We start from the raw sequence: 13,689 nt of genomic DNA on the forward strand, positions 1-13,689 counted from the left end.
GGATTTTTAAAATAATTTTTGTTTTTTGAATTCTAAAAAGAGGTGCTGTTTTCCCAAATTCTGCTTTCTGCTGTGAACTTAAGTTGTACGTGAACGTTTTTCTCCTCTTGTGAACCTATCAAAATAGTAATTAAAAAGAAGAAAGAATAGAATGCCTCATCTCAACTTCTCAAACAACAGCTCCCGCTCCATGGTTTTCCAATTCTTAAGTGTTTCAAAAACCTCCTTTAGATTTTAAATCCTTTATTGGTCCAAGTCTCTCTAGAAGGTTGGGCTACTATGGGATATCGCTTGCATCCCTCTACAGCAGTGGCAGTGGTTCTGCTTTGAGGTTTTGAACAAGCAGAAGGACTCCTTTTCATTCCTTTTATCCTTAGATAACAGTGGAAGTATTTTATGTTGTAGATCAAGTTTTCTCAGGTGGAGCGAGGAGACAGCTGTTAGTCTAGATGGTAAAATTAATTAGATTTTAGGGATACTAAAGGAAGGCAGATCTGTGACATCTCTGAGCTAATTGTATGGAAGACTGGTAGTAGAGCAGAGTGGGTATTACTGAAACCTGACAGTCTCCGAGTTGGTGGCTTTATGGAAGCTGACTCCTGCAAGACACAAGCTGCTTGATGAGCTTGCAGTTGGCTGGTATTATATATTTGGCGGCATTATAGCAGGGCATTTGCTAGGTGGGACATAGCACATAAAAAAGGGACCTTGTTGAAAATATCTGGAGACCTCTCTCTTTTCAGGCAGAGCTGGGTTCTGCTATCCTTGCAGCTGAACTTGCGTGTGTTTCACATCCAATGATAAGCTGTTTGAGGTCTGACACATCTTTTCACCAATTGTCACTAGCCACTTGCCTAACTTCAACTGTGGTGATTATATTACCCGTAGTTATTGCTTTCTCAAGGACTGAAGTTGTCAAGTGTTTAAGAAGAAAACCCTTAGGTACTATGAAAATTAGCCAGCATCTCAAACTGCTTAAGTGGAGCCTTGTTGCTGAAGTAGTTTGCTCAGAGCATTTACTTGACTCCTTCCTAGTGGAAAAAGTTGTTAGTAAAATCAACAGCTGTCCTCATGAAGTAACAGGATAACCAGAATTATTTTTCTACCATCTTGAATAAGGACTCTGCTTTCAGTTTGCTGCAATTCTACTATTTTGAGCTGTCTCTTCAGTTTTGGACATAATCAGTAGCATAGGCTCAGTTCCTGGAGGTTATAGTTACCTTTGGGGCTGAGCTTGGTTTGGAGCACTATCTATTGATTGATTGCACCATTCAAAGTGTTGTGGATTTTTTTTTTTTTTTCATTTGAAGATGCTGATTTTATTCTATCACCTAAAGATTCAGTGAAATAAAATATGTTATGGGTTTTTCTCTAAGAATGAGAGAACTTGGGTTTCTATATTGTGGGGAATTTCTAAACATGAGCAAAGCACAGTCTTGAAGGATCTGGAGAGCTGTCATTCCAAATATTGCATGGAAAATGATTTTTAGTTTTGTGTTTTTATTATAAAACCTAAGCCCTTCACCATTGTAGGTGGTGTTTGAATGTACTATCTGGGATTTAGTTCCATTACCAAGAATGATCTTTATCTTTAATCAGACATGTCTGTCTTTCCTCCAGTCTCAAATATGCTGCACTGCAGCATAGTGGTATCCTGTAATTGTCAAGTTTAGCACTGGCATGTGTTTTCTTGAAGTTAATTGTTGTTTCATGCAAATGTTTTGGGAGTTCATAATGTCAATACGGTGATTATTTCCTGACGAAAACCAGATCAAGCCAAAAGCAGATTGCAAGTTCACATCACCTTGCTCCAAAATGAAACTCTGTATGTATTCAGCTAGCGGTGAGGCAGATGTTCCTTGGATTTACAACTTCTCACAGCCACCCAGATTAAGAAGTACTTTTTCTGCAAGGTCCAATGAGACTGAAACACCTGTGACTGCATTGTATATTCAGAATATGCTGGCATCTGTGGTGAAATTAGAGATGGTGCTTATTCCAGCCAGAAGTACAAGGTATTGGGCAAGGGTTTTTGTCTATTCATGGGCTTTTGCTTTGCTTACTTTGAGTTTGTTTTTTGTTTTTTTTTGTTTTTTTTTTGTTTTTTTTTTTTTTTAAGTTCTGCTTGCCCAGAAAAGTTTGCTCAAACTACATCAAGGTCATCAGTTAATTGATGATGATCTTTAAATAGAATATTTGGATATTTGCTGAACTTGAAATACATAAATTTAAAGCCTATCATATTTAAGTTGAAAGGACATATTTAAATGGAATGCCAAATTGAAATTTTTTTTGGGAGAGAAGCCAGGAAAAGAAGAATTATAGTTCTGATATGGACTAAATTGAAAGCCCCGCTTGCTTTGTGTCTGTAGAGTGCTTTTGATTAAGGAATCAATTTCTTGTTTATTCTTTGCTGAAAAATTCATGGGTTTGAACTTATGTTTTTACTTTAAAAAACCAGACATTTCTAAGAGATGTGAGAACCAATAACATATAAAGAGGGAGTATAAATAATATTTTTTCTAACCCTATACTAAGCTTGAAATAATACTGATTTGAGTTATCAGTTCATTTTAACTAGTGATTTAAATCTGTGGGTGAAGCAGTGCAGTGAGCAGACTGACATTATGTTGCTGTCAAAGAACACAAGTCATCTTGCTCCTTGAATTCACCCTTGGTCACAATGGTGTGGTTCCGTGCCCATCACTGTGTTTCTCCTGATGTTTTTTTGAATTGATTTGCTCACTAAGTTAGCAGAAAAACTGTCATATTACTGAGTTACTCATCTTCAGGCTAATACTTGATATAGCTTATGGAGAGTCTCATGGAGCAAATACCAGAATGAAATGTGCGACAGTGAAGATGGCAATACAGGGGGAGAGCAAAATCCTTAGATATTTGTGATATATCTACATATGAATGGCAATTAGACTGGCACAGCTACCTTTTATTCCTTCACCCCGAATTTATGGGATTTTGTGGCAGGCTGCTCCAAAATTCCTCACTCCAAATTAATCTCTGTCATCGCTCGTTCAAGAGCCTTATAAGTCATTCTGAGGTTTCTTTGAGATGTTTAATAGTGAGTGCTTTGAAGAAATGAAATCATAAAAGGGTAGAATTGTATGGATTGGAAAGGACCTTAAAGATCATCCTATTTCAATCCCTCTGCCATGGGCAGAGACAACTTTCCCTACGAGGCTGCTCAAAGCCCCATCCAACCTGGCCTTGAAAAATGAAAATGTGAACATAGATCAAGTAAAAGATAATAGATTGCATACTAGAGCAATTAAACTAGCTTGTAGCAGTTTAAAACACAAGTTTACTGTGGTTTTCTGAATTTGTATGTGTTGCATGTATAGTGGTTTTTTAGGCTGGGTGTCATTTTGGAGTTTAAAGCTGTGATGTTTGGCACTCTTACAGGTATAAGCTGGAGTTTTGGCTCTAGAAGAGTTATGTAGCCTTTGCTTTGGTGTTGTGGTAAAATAAGTAAACAGAAAAGCAAAAATAACTTGGTAGAAAATTTAACATCTTAGATAATGAAGGCTCTATTTAACATCTTAGATAATGAAGGGTTTTTGCCACTTATTTCCAAAAAGTTGCCCATTAATCATGGAAAAAAAATCTGTAGTAAGTATTGTAGTATTGCCAAGTATGTTCTTACAGAACCTGATGTGCTGTAGTTTGATTTCTCTTTTTGGATCTTACCTGTTTTAGCAGAGTAATTTTTCTCCCAAGTGTAATATACTAGACATCATCTCTCTGCTCTCTGCACCCAGTTTGTTGTAGTTCAGAGGGTTCTTCTGGAGACCAAAACAGTTTTCTCATTTTGTCATATATGATCCATCTTGATAGAAATCATGGCTAATAATAATGGAGATGATAAAATTCCCTGTGCAGTAGTTTTCATGAGGAATAATGCTGTTGAACTTCTTAGCTGCAGCCCAAATGGTGGACTTTGAAATGGTTTTTTAAGTCCCAGAAAAGCTCTTACCCTGATCATCCCATTTTCTGCAAATGGGAAGACTGAGAGCAAGGGATGGAGGGCTCTCTCTCTTTGCTCAGGCTTCATTCTTGATCTGCACAATTCAGGGGTCAGGACCTCAGACTGTGTTCTGGATGCAGAGGCTGAAGTCAGCCTGAGTGAGCAGTCTGTCTGGTTTATGTGTTTGTGGAGGTACTGTCAAATTGGCAGTAGTTTTAGGCTGGGCTGATCTGGGAAGTGCCCAGGTTTGACCTCCATGTCCTTGAGGGCTGCTGCTCTTGGGTGTGTGTTAAACTGTTTCTGCATGAAGGAAGCATCTTTGAAAGATTGGCTTTCTAGCTTTTAGCTCCTGCTGCAGCCCATTTGCCCAGCATAGTAGGAGCAGGAATGGGAATAAGAGACTTGTCCTAGGATTGACTGTTGTCATGTGGTACTGAAATGTAGCCTGATTTCCCACTAATCTGAAAATGAGAGTGAGCTTATTTGTTGACCTTGTATGTGATAACTTACGGTTTTTATGCAAAATAGGGTATTTGGGGATTTGTATTTAATAAGGCCAGAACTGGGTCAAAATTAACACCTAGAATGTAGGGAGCCTAAAGGCTTAACAGGAGTTTGCATCCAGAAATGCAGAAGCAGAGTGATCTAAATATGACAGAACTTTCTTCTACTTGCCAAGTCATATCAGGTTATTTAACCCAGAGTGGAAATGCCAAGCGGGACCTTTTACTTATCTTTTCGCGTTTTGCCTAATATGGTTTTTGATAACTGCTTAATGGCAGAAAATTCTGTCTTTGATCTATGACTCGGATGTTTTTATTCCTAGCAACATTATACTGGTGAATGAAGATGGTAACACATAACTGTTGCTGTTTTCTTACTGCCTTCTTGTGCTATTGTGTAACCCATAATAAATAATCTTTCAGAACAACACTGTCTTTTTATGGCCTTTGCAAACTAGCAAAACTGTTTTACATATTACAGCCATGACAGTGATGACAATTTTAGTAACTCAAGACTTGAGTTTTAGGCACAGTTTGTTTCAGTTTATGTACTGTAGAAAGGTGATTTCACAATGCAGTTACTCTGTAAAACACACCACTTTTTCCTGGCAAAATGAAAATGTTATAATTATATCCATGTATCAACTCACAAGCCATTATGTCAAAGGGAGGGGCTCATATAGTCAGTATAGCTTCATTTAAGGCTAAAATTCTGTGACACTGAAAGAATTAGAAATGAATGACCTCTTGAAGTTCAAGTAGTGCTTGGCACTGCTCTCAGGAAGGTTTATCAGCAATGGCATTTGTGCAGAGCCTAGAGCAGCTGGAAGGAGCCCGGTGCAGCTGCCTGCAGTTGCTTGGGCATGGCAGCCTGTCTTCAGGCACTGTGCAAAGTCCTGTCTCTGTGCTGAAAACCTGGGATACTTAAAATAGGCTGTTAAATCCTGTGCTCTTTGTGCTGGGATACTGGATAGTAATTGCAATAGGAAACCAGGAACTCCTTCTGTTGGCTCAAGCTCTCTGTAAAGCTACTGTGCTGCTCTGGAGCTTTATATGAAAGACGACGTTGAGTCGGGAAATTTCTCAAGGCATTTGTCTCAAGCTGTGTTTTTTTGCCCTTGAATGCCAGTAAGGGTTCAGCTCCATTTACAACTTTCTTGGAAAGTGGTGCTGCTTGTACAATATCCTGCCATTTTCCGCCTTATCCTGTCTTTTCAGCCAGCTGATGCTGCTGGTTGTACGGGTCCCTTAGAGTTTATCAACAAAGTGCAGGAGAAATGTTCATTCCTACATAGAATGATTTCAACTGAAGGTCTGGAGTATATGCACACTTTAGGACATGTCCATAATGTGCTTTTCCAGCTTTCACTCTCTTATATTTGCAGAAGATATGTTTTTCATTTTAATTGTAAGATGTCGGTAGGCGTATGTTTTAATGATAAGCTTGTCACAGAAATCATATTTCACAACATCTACTGTACTTTGAATTAAGATTAGCTTTTCAAGTAATTTTGATGTCTTCACAAACAGCAAGATGGTAAGATTTACATTCTGCATTAAACACTTCACATCAAGGCTGAATGGGGCAAGTAATGTAATTATTATCTGTGGTTAATAAAGAGAGCCCAAATTAAATATTTGATAAACGAATGTGCAGGATATATGAACGTTTCCCCAGCTTGCTGCATTTGACATTTGTCAGGGTCAAATGTGGGTGGCATTGATGCTAAGATAGGCTGTTACAGTAGCAGCAGTTGCTGGGGAATATGTGAACCATAAGAGATGCTGCTGCTCTCTGGGGCTACAAGTGAGCTCTGTTTGGTAGCAACCTAGGGAGAGAAGGATGCCACAGCCACTCTGCTAGTGATAAGCATTGGGGAGAACTGTCATATAAACAGGCTTATTCTCCTCTCTTGCACTTCCTTTCCTTGTGGCCTTCATGTGCATCTCTTCATAGGAACTGAAATTGTGGTAAGAGTGGCAAATGTCTCGGAGACTTCTTGGTCCCTCTATTGTGCTTTATATGCTCCTGTATCCTTATCCCTTTGTGTCACCATCTAGTCCCTTATGTGAAGGTGGAAACCCTTCCAAATTTTGGTTTACCACAGTGGAAAAACTATTTTAGTGAAAATGGCAATACAATTTCAACATATTCACTGATTAGGAAAGTATGATTTTCAGAAAATGAAAATAGGAAATTAAATAAACCAAGACACATTAACCTTGAATCTAGCCTCTCTATCTTCACCTAGCTTGGCATTCCATTAATAGTACTTGATGTCTGAAATTTGGGGTTGTAGAAATGCTTAAAACTTAGTAATTTTCAAAAATTTTTAGGCTTTTCTGTTAACTTTGAGTTAAAGTGTGAGATTGTGTGATTATCTATTTAAGAACATATGGCTGGAGCATCTTATGGTGCAAAAACTCTATTAACATCATTGGCATTCTGGACTCAGGTTCACCTTTGCCATTGTTTCTGTTAAGAGTTCAGCTGTTACAAGGTCTATAGACATGATGGATGGTGGTGCCTGAGAATAAACTATGTGAAACTCCTTTTTGGGGTGCTACATTAAAAAAAGCATTTATTTTTAAAAAGCTAAAAAAACCCCTAAAAAGTAATGAGGTAGAATCAAAATATTGTATAAAGTTCAATTTCAGATAATACCTATTCAAAAGCTGTTACAAGAAGCTTGAAATTGACACAAGAAATGTAGTAACTTGGGATTAAATTACCTGGAATAGTTTTTTATGGCATAGCCAGGAAGTACTAGAAAAAGATATTGTAAAAGTTTTGCATGGAAGAAAATTATTATTTTGGATTTCCAAGTAAAAACAACACATTCTGTTACATTAATATGGCTATTGAGAAGTTTCTTTACATTTTCCGCAGCTAAAAAATGCATATGAGAAATGCCTTAATGGGAAAAATTCTGGTCTTCTGTTGAAGACTTTTCTGCTGTGTTCTTCTACAGTATCTGTGTTCTGAAATCAACAGCTGTGATGAAAAGAACACATTGACCTAGGCATAAAAACATTGCTTTTTCTCCTAAAAGCAAATTTCCTCTTTAAGTGCTCATTAAAAAAAACAAAACAAAACAGAGGGGGGAAGGAGGCCTTCATGGCATATGTGTTTCTTATGAGGATGTATGTTTCCACTGCTTTCCTTTTTCAGAGCTGGGATACCAACACTATTCCTACTGATGAAAGAGCATGAAAGAGTCATCCTTGAAAATTTAGATGGTGTGTATGTAACCGTGTGGATATGATACTGTTGCTTAATGTTCCTAGCCAGTTTCTTGGATTAAATTCTAGCTGCATTTACGGAAGTGCTCATTGTCTTTCAATTTATTCGCAGCAAAAGAGTTTAAATGGTAGCTGTAGTTCTCATCTTTAATGTATTGATGTGGATAAGATGTTTTGGAAAGCTGATTCTTTTACTTAAAGGATTCCTTGTGTGAGAAATTTACCTGAAGACAAGTTCTGTGGTAAAGAATTAACAAAGACTGATTGTGCATATCCCTGACAGTTGTGAGAAAGATTAGTTGGAACAAGCCTAATTTCATTTTCTCTTCCTCATAAATTACTGCATTTATATTGGGCCCTTAGAGAGAAATTACAGCTACCAGCTTAAGAAAACTTGAAGTCCTAATTTTGGTTTCACTTCTTTGGTTTATTGATATTAGAAAATGAAACAAAGAACTCCTCCAGAAGTGCCTCATTGTCTCTGGAAATGACTCTTGGAGTCAGATCTTTTAAGTATTTTCTGTACATTGAAATGCTTGCCGAGCTTTATCCTTACTGCCTTTACAGCCATTCCTTCCCCTCCTCCCGGTCTCTTCATGAACATCTCTGCTCAGGATCCCTGTCCACAGGTCTTGTGTGTTTTGACAGTCTTGCTGTGCACATGCAAGAATGATGCTGTGCTCAGCCCAGAATGATGCTGAGCTGGTTTTGTCCAAGATGATGAGACTCGTGTGGCTGTCAAGCCTTTCTTTTGCTTGGTACAGGCCATGAGTACAAGTCTGCTGCAGGAGGAAAATAATTAGAGATAGGAGCATCTGAATAGAATTATAGATAGCTCATTTTTTTATTCTTAGAAGTTTTTACGTGACGCAGCGCTGGTCTCAACCCTGCTAGCTCCACAACACTGGGCCAAGGAGTGGACTGAATCCCCAAGGTTTAATATTCAGGGTTCAGCTTAGCTTGGGGAGAAAGCTTTACAGTACAGGTTTGTAATCTGGTGTCGGTGAAAGTAAGAATGAGGGAGAGGTTTTTTATATGGGATCCGGAGAGTTTTATTCTCAGGAGAGTCCAGAGACAAAAAACAGAAATTCAGTATGTTCAAGGGTTTTTTAAACAGGGGAGGTTCAAGGGGAGAGTACAAATCTTTAGCCAATAGGGGGAAAATTGGGGAGGAGCATAAGGCGGGATTCAGAATTTACAAACCAATGGGGAACACAAGGGGAGGGGAACAGATCCAAAAAAACCAATGGCGCTTTGAAGAATACAAAAATGACAGTGAAGTCTCTGGAAAAAGTGATAGGGATCGACAGTGTGGGGAGGAGGCTCATCACACATTGTTGGCAAAGAGGCTGATTCAGGGTAAGATGGACAGGGGAGGTTGGAGGATAGAACTTAAGGATAAACCACTTTGCTGGGGGAAACAGAACAAGCCATTTGGAACAGTAACACATAATAAAACACACTGCAACATTTACCAAATGCCAAAAATAGTTACCTAATTTTGTTTTAGTTTGAAGTCCACAGCAACATGATAAAGACAAGAATCAACTTAGTGGAAGCAGTTGCTTCCTATGAAGTTTGTTGAGTTGAGGACTAGATTGACAAAATCAACATTGCACAGCTTTATCCTCTGTTTCGCCTCAAACTCCGGAAAGATTAAGGTAGTAGAAGGTCTAGGACTTATGGCCTGTGAAGACTTAGGGAAACGGGGCTCCAAGCCTCATGTACTCAGTGAGTAGAGAGAGCTGGTACCTGCAAGTTTCCCTAAACCAGGAATTTAGAAGAAATCTTTAGGGGTACCAGTAAAGGGAGAAATTTTTTTTTTTTTTTCTTAAAGTTCCAGAGGAGAAGGAAATGGTTTTTATTCCCACTCTGAGTAGAAATCTGGGACCATTTTGGAATGGTATTCCTTTGGTCCCCTGACAACACATATATAAAGTCATTCATCTCTGGGTCCTGGCTGGTGGAGATTTAGTGGTGTTTGACCAAGAGAACTGAAAATGCATGTGTAGTGATGTTACTGTGTCAAGTATATAATTTACAGGTTGTCTGTAAGCTCACCATGTCCTAAAGTGTATCTGGGGTAAATGTGACAAAACAAAATGGTTTCATTATTCATGTGTATTACTTTTGAAATGTTCAACTGGTGGGGTTCTCCTCACACCTTATCAAATGTGTAAACACATTACAGCATCTCGGTATGATAAAGATGCCCTTCCATAACACTGAAAAGTCACTTTTAGCTGCTTTGACATTTAAATTATTAATAGTATGATGGATGTAGTGGGTATGGAAGTCAACGTTGTAAGTAGCATCAAAGGGTTTCTATGCAACTGAGTATAAATATTGTACTAATTCTTTAATGTGCTGTTATTTTATTATACCCTAGATTGCTGGTTGCCCTTTATGCTGTGTCATTTTGATCAGTTTCTTGGGGAATATCTAATACTTCATTCAATGTTTAGGGCACAGAACTTAGAGTGAGATGGTGTATGAAGCAATAAATGCCTTTTTGAGGACAACTAAATGCCAGAGCAGTGATGAGGCTGCTAAATGAGAGAACTGTTTGTAGAAGAGGTTTTTTTCTGTTTTGCTCTAGATGGAAAATAAAACTAGTAATGGAAGCAGGAGAAATAATGTTCTATTTATTTTAGATTGAGAACATATACTTTGCTGCTCACTAAGTGTCTCTGTGTGCAAACTGCTTGTAAAAGTCTGTCTGGAAGGATTTGGCAGCGTGGCACAGGAGAACTCATTAAAAGCACAAAGGAACAAATGTCTAACACCATGTTAGCATTGTACGTATATCTATTTGCAGGCGGATGTGTGCATGTGTGTTTGTAGTGTTTTGTGGACATATATCTTTGTGTTCACACACAACAGGAAGCACTACATAGATGGGAGCAGATTTTGAAACAAAGTTACTGTGTCTTTTGATGCCTTTAAACAAAAAAGGGGTTGTATGTAGCTTTTTTGGGGAGTTGGTGTTTGATTTAGGGAGGAGTACTATGGCTGAAATTTTCCTTAGTCGTTTATAATGTAGTCTGGAAAGTTTTTGATTTACTGTTTGAGAACAGTGCGAAAACTGTGACCTCTAGTGCCTAGTTTTTTCTTTTCTTTTTTTAGACCTATAATTACAGCTTCAAGTTGGAATATGAAGCCCATATGAAGGGTATGATTGGCTCTGTAAAGGGTGTCTAAGCAGTTATGTTGCAATTAACATTGACATTTCCAGAACACTGTAGAGCTTCATCTTTAATCCAGTGCTTTCAGATGCACTCTTCTTTTAAAAATAGTCATGAATGTGTTTTAATTTTATGCTGAAAAATCTTTGGGGAAACTTAATTGCTGTTATCTGTAATTCAACATTTGACTTAGTTGTTTCAGAAACTGTAAGGTGCCTTTTTATGGCTGAAGAAGAAGGAAGGGCTAGATAATGACTATTTAACCTTAATTTCCTCATGATCATGCAGTAAAATCACTTTATTACCAGTGAGATTTTAGAGTATTTTATCAAAAGACCTCTAAGTGCAGTATGAACCAACAACCTAACAAACCCCAAAACTGAATGCTAAAATGTTAACATTTTTGAAATTGTTGCTTTGTTTTTTTTCCTCAGGAAACAGATGTGTTTGTGATTTGTCACAGTCCACATTTATGGTGAGATAAGTTTAACCTAATTTTGCGTAGTCTGCAAAAAATGTTACCTCAATGTTTGCTTATATATAGTTTTGTCAGCAAACTGTAACTTCCTACTTGGATTCTTCAAATGCATGGGCTCTTGAGGCTGTGTATTGGGACATTGTACAGGATCTTTTCCTTGAGGATGAGCTTTTGTCTGATAGAACTGCTCTCTCCAGATATGTTTGCACAACATTACCTAGCCATTGTGCCATAGGCTTAAAACACTTTTAAAAAGTTAGGATAGTATTCTTGTAACAGTTCAATTTGTGATTTTTTAGCCAAATTCGAATTCTCAGAGGTAAAAATGATAGTACTTTATGTCATTTTGAAAGAACTCTGAAGTGATCCATATTGGCCTTTTGGTTGCCCTAAACTTATCTGTGTGGTGTGCTTTCTGCATATTTCCAAGTGTTTGCAAAGAATTTTTACTGGGGATTTTGTTTTCTTTTGGTTTTGCTGTGGGAGTACAGCAAACTAGAAGAATGTCTTTTGTAGGAGGTTATTTAAAATAAAGGCCAAGGTAATTTCAGGAAAAATTTGTTATAAAAAACTAGAAGAATTGAATACGTTCACAGATGCATTATGTTGAAGGAATTGATACCAATTCATTAAACACAATTGCCCATTTGTTCAGAAAAGTCCCTGAACAGGCCTAGCAAAAGCTTGGAGGTTTTTTTAGAGGTGCATGATTATGAGCTTGCCCTGTTCTTAAACAATTCCCTGTTTATTTTCCTTTGCTTGCTGTCATAAATTCACACAGTGCTATGTGGATCTTTGCACAGATGCAACAATTATTGTGTAGTTTATTTATTTAAGCATTTAAAATTTTTTATTTTCTGGCTTCTGTTGTGATGTAAATGTGGTTCTGTCAAAGTAGTTTGGTTAGGAAATTAAGAGTTTGAATTTTTGTAAGACACTGACATGACTGGAGGGATAAGCAATACTGTTTCTCTAGAAGATAGCAAAGATTTCAAAATATTTTTATTCTTGCCTGCTTTCTTTATTGTGTAGCATTTTTTGAATAATAGAATATTGGAACAAATTTCAAAGCAAATTGAGACATCTATCTTGGTGATAGTAAAGTCTGATATTAATTTCATACATAGTCGCCAAAGGTGGCCTGTGAAATAGCCTTAGTATTCCATGAAGGATATGTATTTTAAGGCATATTTCAGATCTTTTCACTCCCCACTAATTTAACAATAAATTTTATGCTTGCTGAGTATAGCCAACATGTGCTATTTTAGACTTCAATATCAGACACCATATTTGAGACAAGTGAAATATATCAAAATAGAATTTAGATGTAAATGAAGTAATATTTAGGGCTTATTGATGCTATGATCAACAATTTCTGGATTAATTGCATTTCAATGATCTAACTTTTTAATGGCTCTATTCATTTTGCTTTGAATGTAGAATGTGATACTTAAATATTTGAGAATCCACAAGACTGGTAGTTTCTGCAGCTGGACACTTTTATTCTTCATTCTTATGGCTTCAAATAGAGATTGCATACCTGGGGTTTTAAGTTAGGGACTGAGTTTTGTGGTTTCCTTTTTAAATATACTTTGATTTTTGTAAAATGTAGAAAGAAAAGATTTACACAGAGAAGGTGCTATAGGTCTAAGTATAGATAAAAGTTTGCTTTAATGTATTTATTCATTGTTATTTTAAAAAGTATTTCTGTTAAATAGATTAGAAACCACAGTGCTCCTCTTTGCTAGGTACCTTTAAAAACTTTATTTGAACTGCACATTTAATTGCTAAATGTTGTTTGAATTTAAACATGCGGTGGTGACCCCACTCAAGTAGGTGCCTTCCTTGCTCACACATATTCACCTGTTGACCTTTCTTTCCTAACTGCTAAAAATACCTTTCCTAAAATGTTTTTCTGTGCACCCATTACTCCTTTTTTTTGTTTTTGTGTGTGTTACTCTGAACGATGACAGTAGTCATGTAGCCGATGGAAGAACACAATAAAGACAAGTAGCTGGAGGCTGTGGGGTTTATTAGACCAGGTGACACAGCTGAGACCTGACGCATTCTTGCTCACAAATACCTTTGTTAAGGAAATCAAAACATCAGTATTCAAAATTAAATAGAAGGTGAGGACTGTTTCCAAGTGTTAAATAGAGATCAATTTTGCCATCTCAGAAACAGAAGGTAACTCCTGGGAGGGGAGGCAGGAGAAAAGTAGACCGTATATTCTTGTTGGCGTGAAGAGATGTGAAAGCATTTGCCTCCTAAGGGTCAGGCAGTTTATAGCTGGTGGAA

General features: G+C 37.4%; 1 protein-coding gene across 8 annotated transcripts in view; it reads left to right on the top strand.

Annotated features, from left to right (window-relative positions):
* INPP4B (inositol polyphosphate-4-phosphatase type II B) overlaps positions 1–13,689 on the top strand; it is a 380,968-nt gene that overhangs the window by 80,340 nt on the left and 286,939 nt on the right. Inside the window, exon 1 of one of the 8 annotated variants that reach the window (XM_038135218.1) lies at positions 2,137–7,725. The exons of the other annotated variants lie outside the window; for them this stretch is intronic. Within the exon in view, the coding sequence (XP_037991146.1) occupies positions 7,632–7,725 (94 nt within the window). The 5' untranslated portion in view covers positions 2,137–7,631. Of the gene's footprint in view, positions 1–2,136; positions 7,726–13,689 lie in introns of those variants that run through there. 8 annotated transcript variants of the gene reach the window in all.

Source organism: Motacilla alba, chromosome 4, assembly GCF_015832195.1.
Source record: "Motacilla alba alba isolate MOTALB_02 chromosome 4, Motacilla_alba_V1.0_pri, whole genome shotgun sequence".
In the NCBI taxonomy this organism is placed as follows: domain Eukaryota; kingdom Metazoa; phylum Chordata; class Aves; order Passeriformes; family Motacillidae; genus Motacilla; species Motacilla alba.